The following is a 12,778-nucleotide window of genomic DNA, read 5'->3' as shown; positions in this document are numbered from 1 at the left end:
TTGTGCGGGTGCCTCTTCTGGGGATAAATGTTACACAAGAGATCTGACAGTGTGGAGCCTGCAGGGGCGGGTCATAGGCTTCCTTCCTGGGAATCCTCTCAGCACACAGGGAAGGTTTTGGACATGTGGCTAATGATATGAGGTTACATCCTCATTAGAGTTAACTGGACCCAGGGACCCCCAAATAGCCAGGATTTTAGGGGGCACTTCTGGAGCCTTGGCTTGCTGCTCTCCCCTCTGTCTTCCCTTTTCAGCTCTGGTTCCTGAGAAACAAATGTGTCCCTGAGTTGACTCTCTGTGGCTGGCTAATCACTGACCTGAAGGCAAGAGGAGAGACGGAGTGACCTATGGATTTCCCTGTGCACTCTACTATCCTGAGCATCACACGAGAAAGCCCTGCTGGGGACAGACAGATGGAATGGACCAAGACAAGAGAAGAGAAATCTTAGCGGGAAGCTGTCAGGTGCCCGGGTGAGCGATTCTGAAGCAGCGTCTTGAGACTACTCTGTGGAGAGGTGGCTGCCTTCTCTTCTGGGATGCTGGGAACCAAAAGCCCACACACAGATGCAGCTAGTGCCCGTCTCATGCTGGACCCAGAGACTGACACAAAACGGACCAAAGACCTGACCTGAGTCCAAACGGCAGCAGAAGGCAATGGGAATTCATGGCGCAGGTGCCATCGGTGTAGATGAGACACCAGAAAACTGGGTGACAAAGGGGGAGAATATAAACCAGACTTTAGCAAAATGAAAAACGTTTATCGAAGGACAGCATCCAGAGAGGCAAAGATGGCCGCAGGAGGAGAGGCTTTGTGATACTTCTAAACCATCTTTTTAGATGAGAGATTATTATCCAAAATACTTAAAGATTCTTCTATGGCTCTGAGTGTGGCTCAGAGGTAGGACACACACATGGGACCCTCGGTTCAACACCTACTGCCACAAATAATAATAAGTCCTTCCACTTAACCACAAAAACATTCCAACAAACAGATTCAAACATTGGAGAAGGATCTGGAACAGGTATTGAAGTCACACAGATGGCCAAGAATGTCTATGGATGGCCAGGTACCAAAGCACAAATTTAAATGAGAGTAGGGGATTCACAGAGACAGAGAGCAGAGTGAAGGCCACCCAGGGCCAGAGGAAAGAGGGCGTAAGCTTTTGTTTAACAGGCAAAGGTATTTAAAATGATGGGAAGGTTCTGGGAATAGAGAAGACTTGATACCACATTTTCCATGTGTTTAATGATACTGAATTGTGCACCTAAAGAGGTTAAAATAATTTTATGATATATATAACTCTCTCTCTCTCTCTCTCTCTCTCTCTCTCTCTCTCTCTCTCTCTCTCTCTCTGTGTGTGTGTGTGTGTGTGTGTGTGTGTGTGTGTGTGTGTAAGGATCTGTTACTCTAGTTCAGACTGTCCTGGAACTCACCTGCACAGGATCTGTGAAGTGAGGGCAGGTTTCCTACTGCACAGTCCTATGATGGAACCTAGGAAGGTGCCCGATGTAGCCCAAGCTAGTCTTCTCCTCATTGCAAACCTCCTGCCTCAGCCTCTCACGTGCTGGGATCACAGGCTTGAGTCACCATGTATGTGCATGTTACTACCATTAAGAAAACAAACAAATGCCATCTCCCTGATGGCTGGAGTTTTTGAAATTGTTTTTAAAAGTCATACCAAGCAACACTAAGAGCATTCATCAGGGGGGCTTGCCTTCACAGCCCCCTCAGCAAACCTCCAGGGGGTCCCCTAAGCTCCAATGACAGTCCTCACAGCTGGTCCCTGCCAACCCTAGGGCTCCAATTCCCTGCAGCCATCCTGGCCACACTCAGACCTTTGCTAACTCAGACCCTTCATTCAGGCAGTTTCCTGATGGCAGAGGGCCGTATCTAGCTCCTTCTGCTGACTGGCTCCAAATCAGCCTTTGAGGTCTATTTCAGATGTCCATAGGAAGCTCCAGCCCACTGCCACCTCTCTGGGGATTCCCCATGTGGCTCATCCTGGTAAGGCTGGTGGCTGTGAGGACAGGAATCAGCTCATTCATAGCCAGACCCTGGAACATGCCTGATCAGGATGCTGTACACAGGGTCTGTTGATGGGAAGAAACCTACCCAGGACCCTGGCTGCAATCTCACATGAGTCTGTTCCCGCTTTAGTGAGGGAGACTGGAGACCTGCCCTGCTCTGTCTCTGTCCATATTCTCCCCAAAGGACCTATAAGTCTGGAATAGTGGAAGTCACCCCTGAGTGCTTACATTCCCAGGCTAGGTGTGTGTGGGGCATGCCCATACAAATTCTGGGGGCCACAGGGAACAGAAATGCTGGGAGAGAGCCTAGCCTGGAGTAGGTGACTCAAGCAGAATCCAGCAGCAGAGTGGTCCCTTGCTGGGAGAGTCTCAGAATCTCAAGGAGGTGAGATGAATAGATAGGTCCCCAGGGAGGATTATCTGCGCTCCGAGTGGCCCTATAGTCCGGCAGGGGCTCACACTAACTGCAGGCAAGGTCTCAGGAGATTCGGGAGAGGGAGAACACCAGCCTGATTGGAGCCAGCCTCGGCAGACATGGCAGCTGGACAGCAGGCCTGTGGCCTTGGAGGTGAGCCCAAAGGGGGATAGTTGGGGATGGAGGGAACTCCCCCAAACTGCCACAGTTCTGCAAAACAAATGCCTTGTCTTCCCGAGACCTCCCTGCTCTTGAACCACAAGCTCCTTGCAGAGTGAAATCATTTTCCACAGGATAAAAGAGGTCCACGTATCTGGCTGCGACCCCACCTCCACAGAGGAAGGAAAGAGGAGGGGAAAAGTCACAGGGCTTCCAAAATGTTCACACCCCCATATCACTCGCTTATCAGCAAACACTGAGTGAGTACCTACTGTGCATCCCAGGTGGTTTCAGGGTCTGGAGAAATACTTTGGAACAGCATAGACAGAGCCTCCACGGTTCCGTATCTCCTGGAGGAAAGACACTTTCCCACGGCTCTGTTCTCCTGATCATTCTCAGCTCTCTCAACCTGACCAGCACTTCAAAAAGTAATACCCACTTCAGTTGTTAGGCACAGGTGCCATGCTGTTCTCACCAGGCACAGGTGAAGAAGCCATGCTTGAAGTCCCACTCAGGCCTGGAACACTACCCTACCAGGTGCCAAAACCCAGCCTTGATCTGGCATCCCTAGACAGGCTTTGAAGACCTCTTTGGGAGCCATGTTTGAAATACACCCTATCGCGCATTCCCACACTATCCAGGAGAGAGCTGGAATGACTTGAAGTATAATCAGGTTCATCTAGGAAAGGATTCTTTGGAGGTTCTTAGTCTTGGGGCTACCAGGAACTCGTTTGTTCCTGCCTAACTGCCCCAGCCCGCACACGCTCCTCATTGTCTACCAGGTCTCTGGTGAGTCTACCGATCTCACAGCATCATAAAGGGGTTGCAATGAAACAGAACACAGGAAGCACTCAGGGCATTGCCTGGAACAGAGCTGGCCTGTGTTACAGCAACTGCAGAGGCCTCTCTTTGTGCCATTATTGACCTGTCCTGCAGGAGGGAAAACGAAGGGCCAGACAAGGAAGGCCTGCTAAACATTCTCCTTATAGCAGGTGGCCAGACCTTCCCTTGAGTACAATACAGTGGGCAGAGAGGCAGGTCCTTGAGGTCTCTAAAGGTTGCTTAGCCCCAGGACCTGAACTATGTCTTCTAAAACAATCAGATTCCATAAAAGGTTTTCAGATGTGGAGACCTGTGCCTCAGATGTGTGCACATGCTTGTCTTGGCTGTCATGAGTCCCTTCTTAAAGATCAAGGACTTGCTGATCCCAGCTCAGTGCTCAGTTGTGAACTGGATATGGAGGTGGCTGAATGGTGGGGTCAGAGACAGGGCTAGGAAGACTTCTGGACATCAGAGAGGCCCCCATATCCAGAGGTACCTCAAAGTCCCCATTCTACCCTAAAATTTGATCAGGGTCTAAAGCGGCATAGTGATTGCCTAGCATGTATGAGACCCGAGTTTGGTCTCCAACACAGCAATAATAATAAACAAATGGCACCTTATTAAAACTTCGTCATCATCACCACCTGCAATACTCTAGCTTCCTCAAAAAGGTGAATGATGGGTAAGGCTCAGAACTCAGCAATACAGGATCTATCTGCACTGGGGTCACATTCCAGGCTCACACATCCCCTTGTTCCCTTCCCTCTTAGTCAGCAAGTCCCAAATAGCCACATCCAACAAATGAAGTCACTAGTGACACCAGAGAGTGTACGTGGACACTGTGCTAAAGGTCATGGTTAATTCCACTGAAATGCCAGTACCTGCACCCAGACCTCTTGATCTGCATAGACAGGGAGGAAGAGTTGACAAGGGTCTTCATACTCCTCCGCTCCCTCCCCTTACTGGAGGAGGGATCCCAGCTAGGGAGGGATGGTGGCTTCTGACAAGCTCTAATCGCAGGGGCACCTTTCCCCTTGCAGTTTGTGAGCCAGCCTGATGGAGGCTTCCCCAGCCCAGCACTGGTGCCAGGGGAGAGGAACTGGAGGTTGCTTGTCTGCCTCTGGACCTGAAAGCAGAGGCAGGGTCCAGCACTCCTCAGGCCTCCCAGGGCCTGGCTCAGGGACAGGCAGTTTGATGAGTAAGTGGAATCAGGCATCCTAGGTCCCAGTCTATGCAACAGGACATTAGGCCATTCCTTCTAACATAGGGCAGGACCCCATGGGGATATCAGGACCCACTTAAGTCTGTGTTGGGGGACAATGGTTCCTGGGCCTCACTAAGGTCCTCAGCACTGGGTAGGCAGTCATGTGAGAGAGGGAGAGGTGGATCCTTGGTCTCGGGGTACCCATGCAATGTGACTTCCATACCTCCATGCAAGAACAGGTGATCCAACCAGATAGTCTCCAGATGCTGCTGCCTCTCCATTCAATGGTAAGAGGGGTTCCTATCCTCCTATCCTCCCTACAAGCTGGGTTGGGGCCCCTTCTCTCCTGGGATCCTTACTCATCTACTAAAGGTGGTCTGAAAACTACATCGGGGTGGTGCCAGGAGAGCTTACCACACGGGGCAAAATGGACATCCCAGCACCCAGAGATGGGGACAAGTCCACTGCACTGCAGGTGGGCTGGATGGACCTAATCTGGACCGCCAGGGCTCGCTGGAGACCTGCCACCTGGAGACTCTGCTAGCCTATGAGTCAGTCTCTGGGAAGCTGCAATAGGCAGCCAGAAGGAGAGAGGCTTGGAGCCAGAGACACACAGACGCTTAGCCTCCCTCGGGCACAACCCTCTGAGGCTTGGTTGTACACAGGCTTGGAGGCGCTTTCAGAGCCACACACAGTTACTCTTGTGCACATGCAAGTACATAGGTTCCCATGCCGGGGTAACCAAATGGCCCCACTCATGTGCATTTTCCATACAGGAGTGCACAACAATTGATACACACAATTATAACCTGACTCACTCAGGAGGAGGAAGAGGACAGAGTGAACTATGGATGGGATGCATGCCAGCTCACATTGACACACAGACACACAGACACAGACACAGACACACAGACACACACAGGCACACACAGACACACACACACACACACACACACACACAGAGAGAGAGAGAGAGAGAGAGAGAGAGAGAGAGAGAGAGAGAGAGAGAGAGAGAGAGAGAGAGAGAGAGAGTCCTGGCATATTTTCACAGATGCACCCAACCTTCTGAATAAAACACCAATTTTTCATTCATCCTTACAAGCTCCAGGATATACACTAGAAGGGATTAGGTTCCCACAGAAGGCCCACATTCTCTTGGTTTACCAAGCCCTTATTGCTCTTGGTAGGCAGTTGGAAAGCACAGAGACACGGAATGCAAATGGAACATCAGTTCAGGGAGACGCCAGAATTAATGCATCCTTGGCTTGAGTCTGGTGCCATGTGAGCACCAAAGAACAGTAGCTTACCTTTCCTCATATTTAAGGCCCGGTGAGGAGCCCAGACATTTCACCAAGCCGCACCTTCTAGGACTGTCGGCGCGCCCACTTATCTATCTGGACCCCTCCCAGACAAAACCGTGTAGCAGTGGGAAAGCAGAGCAGGGCTAGCACCCTCACAGACCCTCTCAGACAGAAGTCAGGAGTGGAGAGGACTTCCTCTAAGGCCATGCAGGGACCTTGGAGATCCGTTTGCTCATGGACTCAAACCCTCCGCGGACTCCTGACTCTTCTGGATCACGTAGATCCCGCTCAGGGTCGCGGATCCAGTCTTCTAGAAAGCGCGCGCGGGCTCCCGATTCAAGACGAGAATCTCCCCCGCCCCCCCAAGAGAATCCGCTTTGAGAATCCAATGTGCGGCAGCGGCGCACGGCTTCCCCCTATTCCGAACGCGGCGCCAGTTATTAATTGTGAGGTCCCTAAGCACAAGGAAAGATAGGCATCTTGGCAGGCAGTGGCACCTCTCATTCTCAAGGTATCTCCGGGTGATTACTCTTCTCCAAAAGCACCCTGCGTGCGATTCTGCCGGCTGCCTTTTCGAGTAGAAACGGAAGCTGAGGCCGCCCAGGTTGCTATGCCACCCGGCTGCCTCTCGCTCCTCTGAGCAACCTTTTGCAATTATCTGAGCCCAGGTTTAACTTTTTTTCCTCCTCGGGCTCTTTCTCTCCCTTGGTGCTGGAGGTTGGGAGTGGGTGGGATGTAGAAAAGAGTTGTAGGTTACAGAATGTGCTGGGGACAAAGAGGAAGAATCTAATGCGGTTGGAGTACCTGAAGCACCATCCTGAAGGCACAGGAGGCGTCTGAGCCAGACTCGTCCTGTTTCCCGGTGGCTCAAGGGTTGCCGCCCCAGGCTACTCCACACCTCTAAAAGATTAACTAACAGAAGCCCCATTAATGGCGATGTGGGTGTCACTCAATCACACAGTTATAGCAGAGTAGTGTGGTCCCCGGGGGCCATTGGTAAGTGGTCTCAGAGAAGAAACCGTGGCTAAGGACTGTGGCTGGAACCGCTTGCTGACTAGAGCGAGGGTGCGTGGTCCTTCTCCCAAGGGGCCCTGTTGGGAGGAAGGACCAATTCCCACTTGTCCAGTGGTGCTGAGCTGGTGGCTCCTATAGCTTAAACATGGAGTCACCGTGGGCTTCCACTCTGAATTCGTTGGAGGGAATCATCACTGAGCTGTAGCTGGGGTCCAAGCACCGGTGTGGTTTCCCGGTCTGATAACCACCCGTAACTCCTCAGTGAGGGGACTGCACAGCCTGGAGAGGTCCACAGTTGTCAGTGGACATGCAAGTGGCACCCTGAAGCCGACATTTGGTCACAAGACCGAGTGAGCGGTCCCGTCCCACCTAAACCTGTGACTGCCGCTTAAACTCTCTCGGCTTCCCGAGGAAAGTTTCCTCGGGACTGAGGACGCTGGAGCACCAGGGGCTTTCCAGAATTTTCTTGTTTCCTAAGTACTTGCTTTCCCACTCACCCTACCTGTGTATCAGTGCGCTTGTGGCCATGCTTCTGGAACGCGACCCAGGCCGGGAAAGCGGCGGGTGGCTCAGGCAGTTAGCTTTCCTGTCCTGTCCCTGCCTGCTGCCTCCGGCACCCCCGAGGTCCAAGGGGCCAGCAGACAAGCCCCAACCCGGGTCAAACGCACGGGACGCCAACCTCTCCTCCCTCCCAGTTGCTACAGAGGTTTTTCCGTTTCATTTTTTCAGCCTACTACAGAAGCAACTGTACAACTGCTCTGCGCAGCTTCCAGAAGAAACCCGCCCACGACCTGAATCAAGGCACTTTCCAGAAAAGTCTATCCATTTGCCGCTGGAAACCAAAGCCCTCCAGGACGTTAGCAAGATGTAGTACAGGGTGTTATAATTTGTTTTCCTCCGTGTCCAGAACCTCAGGGGCAACTTGAAGGCTTTGATGGCTTCAGGAGAGCCGTAGAGAGGTTCTAGCTAAGCTGCTTGTAGCCTCCTGTTAGGGTCAGGGCAGCACAAACGTCCGGGAGTTACAAGGTCACCCTTGACATACTGCAGTGAGAAGCAAGTGGGGTCCCCGGTGCTTCGAATTTTTTCCTGCAATTTTCTTGATTCACAAAAGGTTTTTTTCTCCCTCGAAATTTTTCGTGCGCATATTCAACACATATAGGACCGTGACTTGAGCAAGTTCCCAACCAATTTCCCGATTTTTCTATTTGAGACGTTGAACCTTCAATTTATGTGTAAATTAAAGAAAAAAGTATGCCAAGCCCATTGATTTCAAAATAATGTTAGACTTTTAATACAAGCCTTCTGTTTCTCTGGTTAAGGACGTATCTTTGGGGCCGGATTTTTGGAGCGGGCTGGGGGCTATGGAAACGAACAAAGTTAAAAATTCAAAGCTATTCTTTCCCAGCCTTCCCCCTAAAACTGGCAGGGGATCTCTGCCTTCACCAAGAGAATTAATCCTCTCAGAATGGCCTGGGGACTACTTAAGGCTGCTCCCCGGGCCCCTTACGTCCCCATTCTCCACTTTTTCGGGAGGGGAGGATTTACAAAAGATCCCGAGTCCTTGACTAAATCAAGGAAGAGTCACCTTGTGTGGATTGTGTCTGTACTGGGGAGGGGGAGGTAGAGAAATACCTCCAGAGTTTAACATTTCGTCTAATTCAAAAAATCAGAACATGCCCCTCGGTGGCGCCGCTCGGGCTTGAGCCAGGCCAGAGCCCCGGGGGACCTGGGCGCCGAGGGCTCTGCATTCCGCATGGGCTGTGGCGGTCCCAAATTGCTCTCAACGAAAACCTGCGTGCACCGAATCGAAAGCGAAAGAGGAGGTGGCCGGGCTGTTCCCAGCGGAGCCGCACCCTCAGAGGTACCCGCTAGGCTGCGCGAGGCCGCGGGAGGACTGCGGAGCTGAAAGCCCCGGTCCCGGTGTCTCCTAGCATTGCACAGCCACGGCAGGTCTCCACCCTGGCGAGCCGGGCCGCCCTGGCGGAAGGACCGCCCGGAGCCTGGTGGGGTTTAGATCGCAGTGGGCGAGGACTCCTCTGTGGGGCCCTTTCATAAAGCCGCGAATGACCCTGTGCTGGCAGGAGACAGCAGAGTCACTCTGAGCTTTGCCTTTTTAGTCAAGATAAGGAAACTGAGGTCCGGAGCTCTGTAAGGACGCCTGAAGCCACAGGGGGATTTCCCTTACCTCCAGTTCAGGAGTCTCCGGAGACTCCGGCCTGCACTCCCTCAGCTTGGTGTTAGCCAGCCTCCAGGCCTGCACCTTCCTCCCAAGGGACCTCAAAGTAATACCAAGGCTGAGGTCTTGGACGCTCCCCTCCACTCGGAACTACTTTGGGGTCTGGACTCCTATAGCCAGCAGAAGTTGCAGAGGCTGATCGGCCTGGGCTGGGGATCCACAGCCACCAAAGCAAGGCCTATTCCCAAGCCCATCGGCCTTTTGCCAAGTTCCTGAGAACATCTCAGGATTTTTCCTGGAGCCCCAACCTCCCGGCTTTGAGTATACTATAACGATGTTAGAGAACTGTTGTCAATACGTGTCTTGGTTTCCCAGCTTGCTGGCAGATTAGACCCCCAACTCCACAGACCTTCTCCCCATTACTTCCGAAAGCGCTCAACTCTTGTCTCTGCTTCTCAGTGCCACAGTGGACGCGATGTGCCTCATCCTGTGTAGATCTGAAATCTCCTTTGGGACAGAGAGCCCTGTCTCTGAGAAGGGACAGGGACAAGGAGTGTTTTGGCCTTCCTTGGTTGTTTCCTAGAGGAGTGCCTCCGTTTCAGACTGCGATGCCATGCAACTGGGTCTTGGAAGGTTCCAGCTGTCTTTCCTCCCAGCCTGCCCTTTGTGACTTTGTCCCAGCAAGGGCAGGAGCTTGCCTTGTCCTCAGAATTGGGGGATCCCAGCAACATAGAAACGAAGGGGATTGTATAGGAGGAAGGCTGTATGGGGGAGGGGGTCCAGCATTTACGACCTCTCCTTTACTGCCCCGGTATCAGCTAGGAAATAGGAATTTAGTAGAATTACTCACTCTGGGGTCACTCTGTAGGTTAGGGGCAGTTCCAGGTCAAGTGGCCGCTCCTTTCCTTGGCCATAATGGCTAAGGCAGGTGATATAATGGCCAGCCAGTCCTGAAGACCCCATAGGACAGGTAGGGGCCTAGCCTCTTTCTTTACCCTGGGGGCCTAAGGGCGTCTTTCTCACCAGGAGCTTGAGAGCAAGCAGTTTGATTCTTCTTGCCTGGTGTCTCAGCCTCCTCAGAGGCCACACTAACGGATGTCTTTAAATGATGAAAACGCAGTGCAGTGGGGGAGACATCAAACGAGCCCGGTTTTGCAAGGGGGCACTTTGTACAGTGCACTTCTGGGAGTCTGCAGTCTGCTCTCACCTGGGAGTCACAAGGGACAGGGCCTGGGTTCTGGAGCTGGGCATGGAGGGAGGAGCACCTGTGTGGTGCCTGGTATCGTTCCAGCGAAAGGTGGGCAGAGAAGGTGGCGGAAGTGGGGAAAGCCCACCAGATCTGTCCAGATCTGCTTTCAGCCCCTGTCCGTTTGAGGGTTTGTAGCTTTTTTGAAGCCACATGAGTGTATGCATTTGGTGTGTGACCATGCTGGCCAATAAAGAAAAAGAAGTGTGTGTGTGTGTGTGTGTGTGTGTGTGTGTGTGTGTGTGTGTAGAATTCCAGTTTAGGTAAATGAGTATGTCCACAGTCCCCAAAAAGCTTATTCCAGTCCTGTCTGTGATTGAGCTCAAAATGAGGGAGTGTGTGTGGGCGCGCAGCGCGTACTAAAAGCTTGGGCTGTGTCCCTGAGATTATTCTGTCCACCAAGACCTCAACCATGTCTCACCTCTGTCCCCAGGATTAGTGCCTCTGTATACCTGGGTCGGGGCAGCCAGAGTCATTGGTCTGTCAAGTACCAGCGCATTTCACTACGGCCTAGCCTAAAGACAAAGGCCCGGGGAGAAGGTCCTTTCTCCCTTCTTTGAGTTTGGGGTTTCCGAAGAACTCGGATGCTATGGAAAAAGAGAGCGTTTAGGGGTTTGGATGGTTTGGTTTCCTAACTCATTTGATCAGCTGCTGCGGAGTCCTCAGTGGTAGCGGAACACGGAAGACTCAGGCCTGAACCCTGCAGCCACGTTCAAGGGGGCTTGGAGGTCATTTAGGCCATCTTGATCAGGTTCCTTGTGGGATCAAACCAGGACGCGGATTCTTCCTTCTTTCCACAGTCCTGTGCTGGCTGTATCTCAGACTTACTGCTTTCCCACTCAGTAGGTCCTAAACCGTGTTTTTCCGATGCCGCTACTTTCAGACATCTCAGACCAGCGGGCCGCGGCCCCCTAGGCGATCCGCGCTCCCCACCCCGGACCGGGATTCAGGTTTTCTGATGCGCCAGGTTCTCTGGACCCAGACCCGCACGAGCGTAGCAAGCGACGCGGTGCGGTGGCTTCTAGCGAAGGCTCGGGGACTGCGCCCAGGATTTCCCCGCGCGCTCGACACCTGCGGCTTCTTACCTGCGGCACGGTGCGGGGAGGCTGCCAGCGGCGGGGAAGCCAGGCCTCAGCGGCTCCGGAGCCGCTCGCCCAAAGCAGCGAGAGAAACTTCTAGCAGCCTCCCGCCGGGAACCGGGACGAAGCATCCGCTTCAAATCCAGCCCCGCGGGACAGCGCAAAGCGAGACGTTAGGGTGAACAGAGGAGAAACCCAGGAAGCGACGCCAAAGCCAGTGGAAAAGCCACAGCGCTCGAGCCCGGGCCCGGGCTGGAGACGCAGCAGGACGCAGAGATGTCCTCGAAGCTCTCGAGCCTCGGGGCAGACCCGGAGTTCCTCCAGCCTCCACCTCCAGCCTCCCGCCAGCCCAACAGGTTTGGCGGTAGCCGAAGCCGCGGACCCCAGGGTCCCCGGGCCCGGTGCCCCGCACGTGCACTCACCGTAGCAGGGGACCTGCAAGGCCGCGTTGTGGCCACTGCTGCTTTCCTGAAGCTTGAGGCTGCCGTCCGGGGGTGTTTTGCAGGCGCCCCGCTGCAAGTAGAGATGCGCCGGCGGCGCGGGCGGAGCAGGCGGCGGCTGCGGAGTGGGTGGCTGCGGCTGGAACTTGTTAAAGGAGCCCCGCGCCCCGGCGCTGCTCTCCAGCGGTGCCGCCAGGTCCTGCTGCCCCGCGCCGTAGCGGGCCCGGTTCTTGGCGTCCCCGAATCCCTGTCCTTTGGCAGCGGCCGACAGAAAAGTTGTACCGAACTTGTCGCCTCCTGGGAATCCCCTAAAAGGCGACGAACCTTCCCGGCTCTGCGGCACCGGGCTGTAATAGGCGTCCATGGCAGCGGCCGGCGACTCGCAGTAAGAGACGCAAGTCTCAGCGTTCATGCCTGGCCTGCGCGGGCGACGGGCGGGGGCGCCGGCGAGGGCGCGAGGACGCCACCGCGCGCCTTGGCTGGGAGTTGGGGAGGCGAGGAGGAGGTGGCAGTGTTCCGCTCGGCCTGCTGGCTGCCTCTCTCTCCTCCCTCCACCTCTCTCTCTCTCTCTCTCTCTCTCTCTCTCTCTCTCTCTCTCTCTCTCTCTCTCTCTCTCTCTCTCTCTCTCTCTCTCCCTCCCTCCCTCCCTCCCTCTCTTTCCCTCTCTCTCCCCCTCTCTTCCTCTCCTCCGCTCTCTTTCTCTCGCTCTCCTCTTTCTCTCCCCTCTCTCCTCTCTCTCTCTTTCTCCACCCCCACCTCGCTCCGCACAGCTGGCCCAGAGAAAGAACCAAGAGCTGTAAAAAGATTCGGATGCTTCGCAAAGTTTACCAGATCTCCCAAACCCTCTTAAGGTTTTGAAGCAGAAAAAAAAAAGTGATTTTCCCCCTTGACTCG

At 53.8% G+C, this 12,778-nt stretch overlaps 1 protein-coding gene across 1 annotated transcript in view; it reads right to left on the bottom strand.

Moving 5' to 3' along the window:
- Positions 1 to 12,443, bottom strand: part of Alx4 (ALX homeobox 4) — a 40,263-nt gene extending 27,820 nt beyond the window's left edge. The window contains exon 1 of the mRNA XM_006995921.4: positions 11,867 to 12,443. Coding sequence (XP_006995983.2) covers positions 11,867 to 12,296 — 430 coding nt within the window. The 5' untranslated portion in view covers positions 12,297 to 12,443. The remainder of the gene's footprint in view (positions 1 to 11,866) is intronic.
- Positions 12,444 to 12,778: the final 335 nt, after the last annotated feature.

The sequence above is a fragment of the Peromyscus maniculatus genome, chromosome 4, assembly GCF_049852395.1.
Source record: "Peromyscus maniculatus bairdii isolate BWxNUB_F1_BW_parent chromosome 4, HU_Pman_BW_mat_3.1, whole genome shotgun sequence".
NCBI lineage: Eukaryota > Metazoa > Chordata > Mammalia > Rodentia > Cricetidae > Peromyscus > Peromyscus maniculatus.
Note: the sequence above shows the minus strand (reverse complement) of the source record. Positions and strands in the feature narration are given on the sequence as shown.